This window comes from Strix aluco, chromosome 3, assembly GCF_031877795.1.
Source record: "Strix aluco isolate bStrAlu1 chromosome 3, bStrAlu1.hap1, whole genome shotgun sequence".
NCBI lineage: Eukaryota > Metazoa > Chordata > Aves > Strigiformes > Strigidae > Strix > Strix aluco.
Window position 1 is genome coordinate 72166422 of NC_133933.1, and position 15581 is coordinate 72182002.

The following is a 15581-nucleotide window of genomic DNA, read 5'->3' on the forward strand; positions in this document are numbered from 1 at the left end:
TGCAGTTGGCAGCCAGGTATATCAATGTAATTTGGTGCAGTCTTTATTCTATGCTGCAGCCTGTGGCAGTTGAACAAATAAATGTTTCCAATCAAGTACCCCTACTACCTTTTCCAAAAACCTTTTGGAATTGCGTGGGGTGGAGTGTTTCAGTGTGACTGCTTCAACCATCCCAGTTTAATCTGCTCTTGCATGTGAATTAACACGCCTACTGCTGTTTCTTTCTCTCTTGCTCTCCCTTTTGCCTCTTGCCTCTCATCTTCTCGCAGAGGTTCATACATACACAGCAAAATAAAGCTGTAATTGCAGCAAGTTCTCGTGATGGTCATCTGGACAACAGTGATGGCAATAGCTCCATAGCTATGTGGGTAAAGCAGCACAGGCTGTAGAGCCAGAATATGACCATGGTCCCTGGACGTGTGCTCTTGTTACAGGCACATGTTAAAGTTTGTGCTGTTAATAACCTCATTGGTATCCACAGTAGCTAGATGAGGCTGGAAAGTTCTCACACTTCGCTGTATAGACATAATTTACATCTGTTACTCTCACGATGAGTAAATATTATAGGTGTTGTGTACAAATTGACAGGAGACCTGATTGAAATAGTATCACAGTTGTCTAGGACTCAGGATATCTCAAAGCAAGTCAGAAGGAAAAGCGGGAAGAAATGCTGTTTCTGTTGGGACACACTTGAATTTATTACTGACCTAGAGCCGGCTATCAGACAATTGGTGTACTAGCTTGCACACACATAAGGACAATGCAGCATGCCAAATAATTGCTAATCACACTAGTAGTGCTTGAAGTAATTTGCACTTTCTGCTAGTACTATAAGACTGAAAGCTGTTTTTAAAAAATCCAAATTACTAAAGCCAACAAGTCACTGGCATGTATGTAGAAACAAACACCACAAGAAAACTGAAAACCTCCCGTTCTATAAATTGCTATGCCTGTTCTGTTAAGTTTTACTGAATTTAAATTGGTTCTGAAAAAGACATCCTTGTTAAGGGCATCCCAATTAGGACAAGACTGTGTTTGTATTAAAGTGTTATTTAATGGGTTGATGGACACTACCTTGAATGAGTTTTACAGTGTGCACGAGATCTGTTGATCCTAGAAGAAGGAAAGATCTGTTGGTTTTAAATGGCTATAATTTTTGTTTCTTTGCCTAATTTGGTAGGAGCAGTACATCTTTATTCATGATGCCATTCTAGAAGCTTGCCTGTGTGGAGAAACTGCCATTCCTGTCTGCGAATTCAAAGCTGCTTATTTTGATATGATTAGAATAGACTCTCAGACAAACTCTTCACATCTCAAAGATGAGTTTCAGGTATTCACAGTTCCTGCTAACTCTTCATGTGACATCAATTTTTTTGCCTCTAGATACCTTTAACTTATTTGAAGGGAAGGGTTTTTCAAATCACGTCTATAGCATTGGGTCCCTTACTTTTAGTCCACAAAATAAAGCACCTGTGTTTATGTGCTTTGCAAAGTTGTTTTAAATATGGAATATCCTCTTTTGAATAAAACTGCAGTAAATATCTGTCAGGAATAAAGAGCACTGACTGGGAACCACAAGGAGTTTTGGCTTGCATTTGCACAGCTAAATCATAGCTCTTTAGGGCTCCAAAGGATCCTCTTTGTTTTATTCCTTTCAGAGAGGATGGTGTCATGCAGAATCTGTTCAGTGGTACACAGAGCACCTTTTACACCTGCAGCCTAACCCCCCTTGAAAAGCCCCAGCATGTCCATCAGACAGATAGGAGCTCTTATTTGCTAATGTCTTTTTGGTAGTGGCTCACGTTTTCCCATATTGCAATATTTTAAATTAAAACTTGGGGAATCTCGAGTTCATTGTCTGTTAGTTCAGCATGCTAAAGCGAGCGTCCTCTCTCCCTTAGACCCTGAATTCTGTGACCCCTCGCCTGCAAGCGGAGGACTGCAGCATAGCCTGCTTGCCAAGGAACCACGACAAGAACCGCTTCATGGATATGCTGCCACCTGACAGATGTCTGCCTTTCTTAATTACTATTGATGGGGAGAGCAGCAACTACATCAATGCTGCTCTTATGGATGTAAGAGACTACCTTCTTTGTCTGCGTAGTGTGCCATGAAAAGCTGTGTAATATGAGAGAGAGCACTTGCTGGTTTAAGAAAGGGTAATTCTTTCTTACTGTAGTGCCCAGTAAAACAGTCCTAACGAAGAAGAGTCGGGGGAATGGGTGAGAAACCCCACCAGCTTGTGTTGCTTGTTCAGAAGGTTTGTTATCTTTAGTCTTTTGCATCTTTGTGGGACCCACTGGAAATCTCCCCTTTTTGATAGCATTATGTAGAGTTCTAGTCTCCAGCCCTCCAAATCTCAAATCTCAACAGGATCTCAAAAATCTGCTGTTTGTTCGGAAGTAAATATTGCCTGCCTGAGCATGAGGTTACTATCACTATTTTATAAAAAAGGCTATGTATACTGAGGCAGGAGAGACAGGGGAAGAACTAAAAAAAATTGTTTCTTTAGCATGTTTGGGTATAGTGTTGGGGGTTTTGTTGTTCATATTTTGAGTTGCAGCTCTTTATAAAGTTGAAGTTTGAGTGACAGAAGTATTGTCAGGGGAAAAAGTGAATTAATAGGAAAAATGGAAGTGAACCTGCTTATAGTTGTCTGATCGATAAAGCAGTTCATCACATGCACTGTCAGATACCTGCCTATGTCTGCCATTAGCATTTCCAATGTTAGGCCCCTAAAGCCACCTTAGCAGTAAATAGTTAAGTGGCCCGATTTCCAGGAGCATCTCCCCTTCTGCAAAAATTCAGTGCTGTCAGAAACTGCAGTGTCAAGAAGAGATGCTGGAATAAAATGGTTAATAGCAGCAGAAATCATCAGAACTGAAGGATATATTCATCCCAAAGTTCTGCCTGAGCTAGTGAAGGAAACATTTGAACTGCTAGCAAAATGCAGTCCCTAATCTCACAATTGGCTATTTTGCCAGAAAAATAGAGGAGTAGCATGTGTGAGACCAATCTATTAGGGAATCACTGGGGCTGAATGGATGAATTAGAGCAGTGAGCAGAATTTTGGTAGCAACCAAAATTGTTTAGAATTGCAGTTAAAATTACATTAAGCACCTGGATAAAATTGATGTGCTGTGGACCAACCAACACAGCTGCACAGAGAAGTGTGGTTTGGGGAGAGAGGAAGACAACGCAGGCTGAACGGCTGGATGGCAGGGGGACTCTGAGTTTGTAACTGTGTGACAGACAGGGACAGGAACCAAGCAATGTATTAATAGATGAGCAATCAGAGGCAAGTAAGGAAAGACAGGAATGGTAGTAATGAAAGGAAAAAGGCAGGAGAAAAAAAGTAATATATTACAATGAAGGCATATAACAAAGCTGTAAGTACAGGGTTAAAACCTTGGGCAATGAAAGCTTTGTCTTGACCTTTCTCTTCTGTTTTTTTTTAAGACTGATTTATGCAGAGAGGGGCCCCACTGCTGGGCAAGGAATGGGACTTTCAAGAGCAAAACAGAAATGGAAACTTTCCCCTTTCCACAATGTACTTGTCCCTGTGTTCCCACAAGAAGGTTTCTGCTTCCCAGTGTGACAGCAGATCTCCTGCCTGTTCTTTTGGAAAACCTGATCATCTCAGACTCAGTACACTCTCTCATCTCGGGAAAGACCAGAAATGATGGGGAAGAGAACTAGGAAAACACAGCTAGTACATGTTTTATTTCTTAAAAATACAAGGGAAGAATTGATATCGGCTGTTCCTCTTTGCTCTCTGGGCAGATCTAGGAAGCAGGACAGAAGCCACTACTACCCCAATATGCCTCCTACATTAGAAAAGGATAGTAAACAGATAAAAAAAAGACAGCTTCCCGATTCTGTTGTCAAACAGGTACTGATGCTAAAGACATTAATTTGTTATCTTCACAATTTATAGCAAGTAGAAGGGTGAAAAGAATGGTTTTTTTTCCTTCTGGGCCTCACACTATGCTCTTTGAGGGTATGTCAATATACTGCACATGAAGATCCCTCATACTAATCTTCAAACAAGCAAACTTCCATACCAGAAGTGGTTTAGCTACCCTACCAGGTCTTTCTCCTAGGTTAATTTGCTCTACCTTAATTCAGTAAAACAACAGCCAATCTGCTTTTGGTACCAGCATGGGTGTTAAACATGGGGATAAGTGTGCTGCATACAGGAGTCCCAGCACTTCATCTTCAAAGTGGTGACTCACAATCCCATCCACCTACAAGAATATTCACCATCTTACTCTGTTTCTCAGATTAACCTGTTGGTGCTTCCTTGCCAGTTCATATCTGTATTCCTTCACTGCAGAACTCTTCCATGCATAGTTGCAAATTGTCTGCCAAAAAACTCCTGATCTCTCCTCTTCTGCTCACTGCTCATAATATGTGTGCTGGAGAGAATTAGCCCCTCTGCTATTAGTTGCATCTCAGCTAACCTGTGCAAGGCTGGAAATCCCTATTTGCAGTTGTGTATGACACAGCATACAGAAAATGGAATCTGCTGTAACTTCTGCTTTCTGCTGGAAATGGGCCCCAGTAATCCTGAAGGTCAGTTCCATGGGTGACCCTGTGGCTGTGGCACTGAAACAGAATTTGGGATTGTCCCCAGTTCAATCACAGAGATCATGTGTAACCTGCTGAGGATGGGGTGACCTTCTGAGATACCTGCAGCCCTCTCTGCAACACAGGGAGGTTTTCTGCTCAGTCTCCTGGACGCAGTGCCTGGAGCGGAGTTACCCAAGCCTCAGCTCAGCAGAGCCCTGAAGAGTATCTTCAGTGCCAAATGCATATCTGAACTGAAATAGGACTTGTCCTGTAACAAAGCAGAAGGCAGACCTGAGCAGAGTAACCTCTTTGTTCTTACTGGAGACAATAATTATTTTTAACACCAGCTTTGGTGAAATCTGGTGTAAATGATGTCGCAGCTTTGTTCTATTTATATGTTTTTTTCTGTTGCAGTTTTTGAGTGGAAGTTATTAAGTACTTCCTGTACCAGTGCTAATAAAATCGTTTGCCTTTACAGAGCTACAGGCAGCCAGCAGCTTTTATTGTCACACAACATCCATTACCAAACACTGTGAAAGATTTCTGGAGATTAGTGTATGACTACGGCTGTACTTCTCTTGTGATGTTAAATGAAGTCGACTTAGCACAGGTTAGTTTGGGGCTCAAGTTTTCCATGTACGGTTGCATGCTTTAATCACTCTGGATCCACTACATGATCAAAATGTAGAGCAGTGCAGTGACTTTACAGTTATTCTCTGCTTTACAGCAACTGGTTAACACTAGTTGCTCAGCAAAGGTTAGGTGAGATGTCTGCAGTGGCATAAGGCAACGCTCAAGTTGTAACTTAACATCTAATTATGCCTGTTCTGGTCTGGTGCAGGGCTGCCCACAATACTGGCCTGAGGAAGGGATACTGCGGTACGGTCCCATCCAAGTGGAATGCATGTCGTGTTCAATGGACTGCGACGTCATAAACCGAATTTTCAGGATATGCAATCTAACAAGAGTAAGCATTATCGTTACAATATGTAATGGAAAAATACATAATTTTTAATGCTTTCTAGGCTCTTGTGGTTTTTTAATTTTGAATAATAGTAAAATACTAATGTTCTTAAGACATTACCTAGAAAAGAGGCAGTCAAGCATCAGTATCTAATACTAATTTCTAGTACTTTTCTATAGCTACACACTAAGCAGAGAGAGCAGTAAGGTGAATGACTGTTGTCCTGTGGCATTCTCCCTGATGAATAGAAGATGTATGAGAAGTATTCTGTTTGCTCAATGTACAGTGAAAGAAATATCCCTGTGATGAACATGCAGTGACAGGTATTTAATTCATAGCTTCTGTAAGACGTTTCTCCGTGGTGAATCAGGAACAGGAGTGCTGAAGCTGGTTATGCAACCAGCACCTTCTCAGACTAAGATGCAAAAACCACAACATAAAAGGAGGATTGTTGCACCCTGCAAAGCGGGGTGTGAAAAAACTCTGAAAGCTCCTCTGCCTCTGAAGGCTTCTACACCACTGTGCCTTGACCTACATTTATCATCTTTTTCTCAACTTCAGTAGCAGTGCCAGTCTTTCATTCTTGTTGACTCTTTCACACCTTGCAGCATCTTGTCTTTTTGCTGTCCCATACTGTTTTGCACTATCACAGCATCTTCTCAAACTCTGTTTGCCATGCAGTGTCTCCTCCTTCAGCTCACCTCTGTAAATCACTTATTTATGTTGCCTACACATAAAGAATTACAGATGCTTGTGCCACCGTTACATGTACAGTTAACCAGCAATCCCTATTTTACTTACCACTACTACTTTGATTCTTTCATCCAATACTGAATTTACACTCCAGCAATTGCTATTTGGAGTATACGTTTAACTTTCATTAATGTTGAAGAATAGCTGTGGGGAGAATTGATTACTGTGTATACAAAGATTTTTTTTTTCCTTTTATTTTGGTCACATTTTCATTTTTCAAGTGCAGGGATCAGTTTTCATGTGGCCAGTATTTTCTCCAAACTTTTATTTTGCTTATATTCAGAGCTAAGAAAAACATTTTCAGCTCTTCATACCTTGTTTGGAAACTACAGGAAGCTAAGGTGTAGGCACACTGGCAAATATTACACCATAGTGCTTTTTTTGTTGTATTTTGAGACTTCCGCTTTTTTTTTTTTTTTGGTTCATTTCTTATTTTCACTTTTTCCATTTCTTCTTTTTTACAATGTTTTGATTTTCTTCTCCTCTACTTCTCTTTGCCTCCCATGCCTTTCCACCTTTACATCTTGCTTCTAAATATCTCTCTGCTCTGTTCTTCCTTTTTTTAAGATCTGCATTCCTACTCCTTTTCATCTTCTTCAGCTCCAAGAAACTGAATAGACTATTTATTCTTGCAATTATTGAGGCCTTTCTTTTGACAGTCTAATTCTATTCAAAGCTCTCCCTGTGTAGCATCTAGTACGTGGAAGGCTCAGAGAATGGCAGCAAGGCTCTCATGGTTATTATAGTCTGGCAAAAAGGGAAGACATCAAGGAAAATAGTCATATTTGTGCACCAATATTACTTATTTATAATGAGGTCAGTTCATGCACAGGAGCCAAAGGTATATCTCTTCATTTCTGTAGATCTTAAGACTTTACTAGTGATGTTTTTAATTGATTATTGATGTTAAGGATAAAAAAAAACCCTTGGCACACAGAATCTAGGGAATTTGTCCAATTAGAAGTCAGGATAGGTTATATTAGTGATTGATAAATTGTGGATTGATAAACTGTGATGTTGTCTTCAATGTAGTTCCCTTGTTTCCTTTTTTGAGATCTTCCTTGAGCTCAGGTGATACAAATTAATAGAGACCCTACCATGCAAAGTATATACATGTTGGGATCTGTGCATAATATCAACACTTATGTTTCATGTTAATTTTATATTTTGGTTTTCTAAACCAAGATGTAAAGGTGCCATATTGACCTAAAACTCTTTGGTTTCCCTCAGCCACAAGAGGGCTATCTGATGGTGCAGCAATTCCAGTATTTGGGATGGGCTTCTCACAGAGATGTACCAGCTTCCAAGAGATCCTTCTTGAAGTTAATTCTCCAGGTTGAAAAATGGCAAGAGGAATGTGAAGAAGGGGAGGGCCGGACCATTATCCATTGCCTGTGAGTAGTTGGGAGAAAGTCAAATTGCTACTCTTCAAATAAATGCTTATAAATTTGTTCTTAGTTTAAGTTCAAGCAGTATTCTTATGGCTGCATTCTTTTGCACATGTCCTTGTTTCTTTTATCTAAAATAAAGTGCCACTGCTACTGTAGGTTGGCTTTTGGTCAACTTTCAAATTTGTCAAAATACCATGGGAATTAATATTTTGGACATGATACTATGGTGATACTGTGTGTTGTATCCTTCTGTTCATAATAGCGTATTTTTCAGGTACAAAATGTGTACAGATCCATTTCTTCTGTATGGTTTTAGTAAAGAAGTCTTTTAACTTTTATAGTTGTTTTTTTTGTATCTCTTGCATATCATGTGTTGCATTTTTTCCAGGAGGTCTATATTTTGAGGGTTCTAGACTGAAAACTATGGATATATGAAATCAGAGAAAAGTTCTATAATACTATGCATGATCCTAAAACTACTGTTGGTAAATGACTGCTGGCTGCTTATCTGAGCCTGATATTTAAATGGGAGCTGGTTTGGAAGATTTGAATAGTCAGCATCTTTTTCTCCCTAAGCAGAGAATGACCAATCTCTCTCCTACCTTGTTTAAAGTTTAAAACTTAGAAATTGAATTATGTATTCCTCCTTACTTTTAAAAAAAAGCTTCTGTTTAAATGTTCAGAATTAAGTTGTGGCCCCTTTCTGCCCACCCCTCCTCATTATCTGTGGAACCTTAATTTCTTTGAAATGAAGATTAAAATAGTTCAGAAGCGTCCACAAAGGTCAACAAGATATTGAATCAGTGATGTCTTGGCATTACTCTGGCTAGATAATCCTCATAGTATAGGCTAATTTAACTGAATCTCTTTCCAGAACTATGTGGAAAATGTTGTACTTACCATTGAACTTGATTTTTGATGTTGCACTTGCCATTGAACTTAATTTTTTATTTCTAATGCCTATGTAAATCAGGCTACAGCCTAGCTGGGCAGCATGGTGGGATGTAAGGGCAGAATTCAAAAGAAGTAATTGAGAGGAAGATCAGAAACAGCAAATGTCTCAGACCAAACCCACTGAAGCTGTAAGGAGATTGCTAAAGTTGGTCTCCCTGTGGGACTCACGAATCACTTACAGAGTGAAAGAACAGAAATGCATTTTGATTGCTCTCTTACGCCATAGTGACATTTAACCAGCTCTTTTCCTTGTGTACAGAAACGGTGGTGGCCGGAGTGGGATGTTCTGTGCCATTGGCATTGTGGTTGAGATGGTAAAAAGGCAGAACGTGGTGGACGTTTTCCATGCCGTGAAGACTTTGCGGAACAGTAAGCCCAACATGGTAGAAACTCCGGTAAGCACCAGCCCATCAGGGTTACTGCAAACAGGCAGGGAGCCAGAGGTTCTCTTCTTGTGTAAGCTGCATTCTCAGTCCTGTGCCCACAAAACAGAGCAAACCTATGTTGGGCCACAAGAAGAAAGGGGCATTTATTGAGTGTACACACAAGTCAAAATCATGAGAGGCCAGGCTAAGCATTTTACACTACTTTTCTTGTAGTAGCACCATGCTTTTCACAGTAAACATTCTGAGTTAACAGAATGCACTTTAATCTCCCAAAATAACCTGCTCTATCTGAAGAGAAGTTGCAGCGGGTTGTGCTCACACAAACTGTCTTGAAATTTTACAGAGCAAGGCATTTCTTCTTGGTAAGGAATAAGCTGTAATGTCCAGATAAGTAGCTGGTGATGTGAATGTTTTGCTTCTTAATAACAACTGCTACTTTGGAAGCTGTATTGAATAATGGTAATGTTTGTTACACAGATTTGTAGTAGTCAGAATGATACCTCAGAACTTTAAAATCAAAGACTTGGATCTGGTATGTTGCAAATTAATACATAGAATCATAGAATCATTGAGGTTGGAAAAGACCCTTAAGATCATTGTGCCCAACAGTTAACCTAAATAATAAACAATAAACTAATATAAACAATATGAGCTTGAATTAGCAAAACCACAAGACTAAATATTTGTACGTACATTGCTGGAACTCAAAATAACCTTCACTCTTCTGGTCCATCTTTATGCATACAGTATGAGTGCATATCCATCCGTGTGATCATTTCAGTCGTGAAAACTGAACACTGTGGAAAGTCCTTAAAAAAATTCTCCCGAGTGGATTTTTTTCCTTCCTGTAGGTAAATGTAATGTGAAAGCAGGTTAGACAGTGTTTGGGAGTTTCTGCCATTTGACTCTCACACTGCCAGCAGCCAGTGTCACTTTTCAGCCAGATGGCTGCCTACAGCATAAAAATCAGGGATGCCAATTGAAATTAAAAATGTTTTGCAGTTTATGCATAGTGAAAATTGCTTCTGACCTTGTGAACTTGCATACTGAGCAAAATGGCTGTAGCTGCTTCTTCCCATATTGCCCTTTTTTCCAGGTGTCAGTGTTTCCTTGGTACCAAGTAGTTTCTGTGGCATGATTTGCTAAATTATTATGCATCACTTCCATCCCATGCCACCACATAAATTAAAAAGATAGTTAAAAAGTTAACAGAGCATCCTGTAGCAGCAGTGACATTGGTCTAGGTGTTGCTGGTTTTGCAGCAAATACTTTGCAGTCTGCTGTGCCATAGATGTCTGAGACACAACATATTGAATTGCTGCCTGGATTTTGGTTCACTGCTGTGAAGTAAACAGGTCAGATCACATGGAAAATTACTTGTGTCACTGTAAAGGGAGGCCAAGGTAGATTGTGTGTGTTTCTGATAAATGGTCTGTAAACTTATATTTCATTTCAAAATAGTCCTGAATTCTATTGTAGCTTTAATCTGCAGTTACTGAATTTCCGTAGTTACGTGTTTCTGTTGTGTGGGTTTTTATTCAGAACTCTTGAACAGCAGCAGCTGTTGAGTCGTTAGTTAGAAAACAAACCAGGAAAACCAATGTATAACACTGTCATGTGCCCTACATTCAGCAACATGATCAGATAACAAAAATGAGCAGCGCAATAAAGCCTTTAAGATATCCCCACCACTTCCTGCTAATGGATCACACTGGCTTCCTTTGCAAACTAAAATAAATCACAAAAGCAGATTTGTTTTGTTAGGTCGCAAGGACAATAGAGATTGAATTAATTTCCTTGTTTTTTCTTCTCCTCCTTGCCCTCTTCTCTCTCCTTCCTCCTTCCCTCTCCCCCAGTATCAGCTTTGAACAGCAGCCTTGTTAAGGAGAAATACGAACCATGATGAAGTTTTGAGCTTTAACTTCTCATTTAAATGTGCATCTGATCTCTTGGATGTTACATCGACACAACTATACAATGGGCTGTGGGCCCAGAGCAGCTTTGTGTCACAGCTCTGCATTCCCTAGCTATTCCCTGGCTGTCCAAGCAGCATGCACTGGTTAACTGCTCACTATCAGCTAACTTAAATATAAATGGTATATCAGAGTTGAGGTCCTTACACTGCAAGAATACTGACTGATAGGAGAACTTTTCATGTTTGATAAACCAGTTCAGAAGCTGAAAAAAATCAGAGAAGCAAATCATTGCATTTCATAGTCAGGTTTTTTTTCCAGTTTGTTGGTTAGGGTGAGTTTTTAAATCAGAGCTGGCAATATACTTGTGTAGTAGGAGGAAAAAAAAAGGAAAACCAAGCATGTCAGGCTTGAAGTTAAAATTGCACAGTAGTTAGCAAAGACTTTTCATGTTTGTATATATTCTTGCTAATACTTTAGACTTTTAATTTAACAACTTTTTCTCCTCTTTCCCCTTAAAGGAGCAATATCGCTTCTGCTACGATGTTGCACTGGAGTACTTGGAATCCTCTTAGTCAGAATGGATGTGACAAAGTCCACCAAATACGTGAATCTCAATAAGCTGTTTTGACAACAGTTCTTGATCCTGTGAAGAAAGATTTTAGGGGAAGGGGGGGGTGGGAGGGATTTTAAATTTTAAATGCAAAGTATTTTTCTTATGAAGTTGTGTATCTTAATAAAAGAACTCAATCTGTTTCTATGCTTGTATACAGTATTTAGTGCCACATAAATACTATAATGAAAACCAGAGTCAGAACAGATTTGCGCAAATTAGGATTTTTCAGTGTTTGTATATGCAGCTGTCTCTCAATTACAGTAGAGCGACCATCTGTTGCATGTATCAATATTTCCTATATGGTATTAATTTTTCTTTTTTTTTCTTTTGATACATTGTTAAAGTACAATAACAGTGGAAATTGATAGTGAGGTTCATTCTTTATACGTTTCAAGTGTTGCATATATATATTATATATAGTAAAAAAAAAAAAAACCTGGCTTATTTTGTTTTAATGTGCAATGATGGCTGGATCACATAAAGATCTTTATAAAGAAACTTAAACATAAGCCAAAGACTCAAGTGTAAATATGTCTATATGGAGAAAGCACATGTATTTATTGTTTACTTGCATTCCTTTTTTGATGGCTGAAAAAAGAAGAATCATTTTTCTTGAAGAAAGCTTTTTTTGCTGAAATCAAGTGTAAACAATTTTTGTAGTTTATTTTTTGTATGTTTTAGTGTAAGTAGAAGACATACTTTTTATGCATAGACCAAGAAACATTGGTATAGTGGTTTTGTTGTGTACATGCTTGTGATTCAAATCCATGTAAACAACTCAGTTTTAGAAGGTCTTTAACTACAGGACCAAAATCAAAACATTTTCCTGAAAATGTATAGTTTTTCACAGTTGCATTAGTTAAGTACTGATCAAAAAACTATGTAAGGAAGGGCAGACATCAAAATGGTCTTGCCTATGACTTGCACAATATTGGAAGAAATTTTTAAGCACCATTAAAATTGTAAGGGTACCAATTGTTTAAAAAAATATTGAAGCACAGGTCAACAGGAGAACTGCCCAACAAATAGATAGCTCTGCATATGCCCTTCAGGGTAAAAAAGTATTTGTTTAGCAAATTGTAAAATTAAGCAATGTTTATTTTGATGTTTACGAACATGTAAGCTTTGCTTCCAAGAAAGCAAAATTTGAATAAACCGATGCCAGATTCTCGTTACAGTTGTGGTGTACAAAATATTACTGTGCTTTTCACTTAGCTTGTATCCATTTGTTCACAAGGCTTCCTATATTTTACCAGCTAAAATCATTCCAGTCTCTTGTTGGTCTTTTTTAGAACTGACAGTAACAATAAGGTGCTTTTAAATAATCTGTAAAGTAAGAGTGAATTAAACTTTTATTTAAAGATTATTTTATATTCTTTCCTATTTTGATACCCTCTCACTTATTGTCCTTGTTAAGGAGTCATTCTTGTCTGGAAGACCGATATATTTAGATAAGGAAAATCTCAAAAGGAAATTATATTATTTGCCGCCTCAGTGTTTTAGGGAGTATCTGAGAAGACTCCATATCATCTGTTTGCCCTAAGTTCCTTCCTTTACTTCAGACACATGGAATTACCCATCCAACACTATAAATGGCAGAGAAATGTTTAGAGAAATTCAACTTCTCAGACTTTTTTCAGTGCCTCCATCAGTATTGCATAGCTCCACCTCTTCCAGATCTAAACAAAAAGTCTTTTTCTTTAGTCACCCATTGTTAGTTTCTACCTGTGAACAGCAAGGTAAACAAATCTGGTTTGAAAACACTCACTGGGTCTGGGTTCTTAATGCTCAAAATTGCTTTTTTTTTCTTTTGCCACATTGGAAAGGAGTTTATAAGCTGCATGCAACAAAATTGCAACATTCCCAGACTTCTCTGTGAGGCCACAGCATTCAGCTAACTTTGGCAGTCAAAGTGCTGGATGTCTTAATCTAAAGCTATCTGTCTGGTCACCACGTTTTGTGGAAACAACACACCATCTCCACAGACTGATGCATCCTGCCTGTTAAGACATGTGTCTGGTACTAAATGAATTGGACTCTGGAAGAACCTTCCTCTGTTGTGCATAAAGGGTGATGAGAAGATTAGTCTAGAAGTCTAGAGTAATTTTTTGACAGAGGAGTAGCCCTTAGGGTTGTGGAATGCAAAAGCCACTTTCCGTACTGACCAGAGTGATTTTTATGTTGTTTTTCTTCTTTCCTGATCAAAAATGTAGCATTACCATTAGGCTGAATTAATAGTTATTTTCAGGGAGAGCTCGTCTGTTGGGGGCTGTGGGGTCCGTCCCCATCAGTACTTCATAATCCTTGGTAAGATCTTTGTGCCCAGTTTACCCTGTATGGTAAGCATGATTGGTGCAAATGCCAATATGAATCCTGGCATTGCAGCACACTGCCTGCACAGGAGTCCTCCATGGGAGCATCCTTCTCACCTAGAAGGTATTACAGCTGGCCGGTGCTTATTCTGCAAATGGGAACTCTGCGTTTGTTGTTCGAATACTCTGAGAGTCATGTAATTTCTGTAACTGTAGCTGACTGTGGTGACCTAATGAGTTTTTGTGATAGCTCATGATTGAAAAACTTGTGGGAAGTTCTTCCTTACAAAGCCAGGGAAAAGTATGCAGAGAGAATATGATGTGTGAGAAGCAGATCAGAAATATTCTCCAGTAATGGTATGTTGGGGGGGGTTTCTTAGGCAAAAGACAATATTAGAGTCAGCTTTTTAGAATAAAATCAGGAAGAGACAATTTGCTTTCATTGTGGCAGCTCTTTCCCCTCTCTTAGCTTACCCAGTGGCAGCAAATGCCGGCTTTGTTTTCTGGGAGCACCAGCTCTGTTACCCCAGACAGGTGCTCCAGTATCCTTTTCATATAGCTGTGCAAGACAGAAGAAAGAGAAGTGAGGGGGACTATGAAAACCTGCCCCAGAGAGAGAGCAGGTATTTCTCATAAAGGGAGCATGCAGTGGAGGGAGAGAAGTAACAGTAACCAAAAGGTAACTTAGTGATGAGTTCAAACTATCTGCATTTTCCTTAAATAACCAGATCTTAGGATCCAACACTGAAAGGACCATATCAGGCCTCAAGCACCTTAAATCCTTGAAATTGTCTAAAGCAGTGTCTTGGAGATTGGAAGTTTGCTAAGACAAGAGCTACTAAACCTCCCTGTATGGACAGAGGCTTCTCTTTGTTTTTTTTTTTTTTCTTTAGCCCTCTGAATCGGCCTTTCCTGTTCATAGTGACCCAGCTCCAGCAGAAGGAGATGTGAAGAGATGCAGTTTTTGAACTTTTATCCAGGTCCTGAGAGATCAGACCCTAGCTGGTTGAGGAGATCCTAGAATTTACATTTCCTGCTTCCTGGGTAAATGCTGCCATCAGGGAACAACAGCTTTGAAAGAGGCTTTTGCCTTCCTGGAAAACAGTCACAGCATGAGTTTGAAGCTTGAAGCTTAGTATCCTCAGTATATGCTAGCAGTTACTGGGATTTATTTCATTCAGGAAGTCATTCAGATAATAGAATTATGTAGTTTATGGTATGTCCTTGCCTTGCCCAAGGTGCTACATTAAGAAACACAATATTCCTTAGAGAAACATGAAAGCAAAAGCTACTGCAGGAGTGTGCTTTTTCAAATGGGTTAACAATTTTCAAAATCAAAGGTCTAAAAAAGCAAACTAGGGAAGCAATGGTAGGCAAGTGCTATGTCATTGAGCCTCCAACATGAATTGAAATGTTAAAGGACAAGAAAGGGGCAGCCTGAGAAAAAATGTTGCAGAATCATTGCGTGGCCAGGCCACCTGGACTGACAAATGACTCTATAAAGGGCCTCTTTTAAGCTTCATTCTGCTGCTGTGTCAGAAGAAACCCTGAGATCTTGAAATAAATGTAAAAGCTGCTTTTATAGTGCCCTGCTCTATACTGAAAAGAAAAGTAACTCATTTTCTGCTGTACTTTCCTGTGTCACGTAGAGGTCTGAATTGAGTTAAGTGATCCTAATCTCACAGAAGAACCTTTGTGGTGGTTTATTGCTAGTGCTCTT

The 15581-nt window shown here is 39.2% G+C and overlaps 1 protein-coding gene across 7 annotated transcripts in view; it reads left to right on the forward strand.

The window, feature by feature from the left end:
* Window positions 1–12720, forward strand: part of PTPRK (protein tyrosine phosphatase receptor type K) — a 418239-nt gene extending 405519 nt beyond the window's left edge. For all 7 annotated transcript variants that reach the window (XM_074819158.1, XM_074819152.1, XM_074819154.1 and 4 more), the window contains 7 exons: window positions 1181–1330; window positions 1902–2075; window positions 5051–5182; window positions 5414–5539; window positions 7520–7683; window positions 8894–9029; window positions 11455–12720. In XM_074819158.1, the coding sequence (XP_074675259.1) occupies window positions 1181–1330; window positions 1902–2075; window positions 5051–5182; window positions 5414–5539; window positions 7520–7683; window positions 8894–9029; window positions 11455–11508 (936 nt within the window). In that variant the 3' untranslated portion in view covers window positions 11509–12720. The remainder of the gene's footprint in view (window positions 1–1180; window positions 1331–1901; window positions 2076–5050; window positions 5183–5413; window positions 5540–7519; window positions 7684–8893; window positions 9030–11454) is intronic.
* Window positions 12721–15581: the final 2861 nt, after the last annotated feature.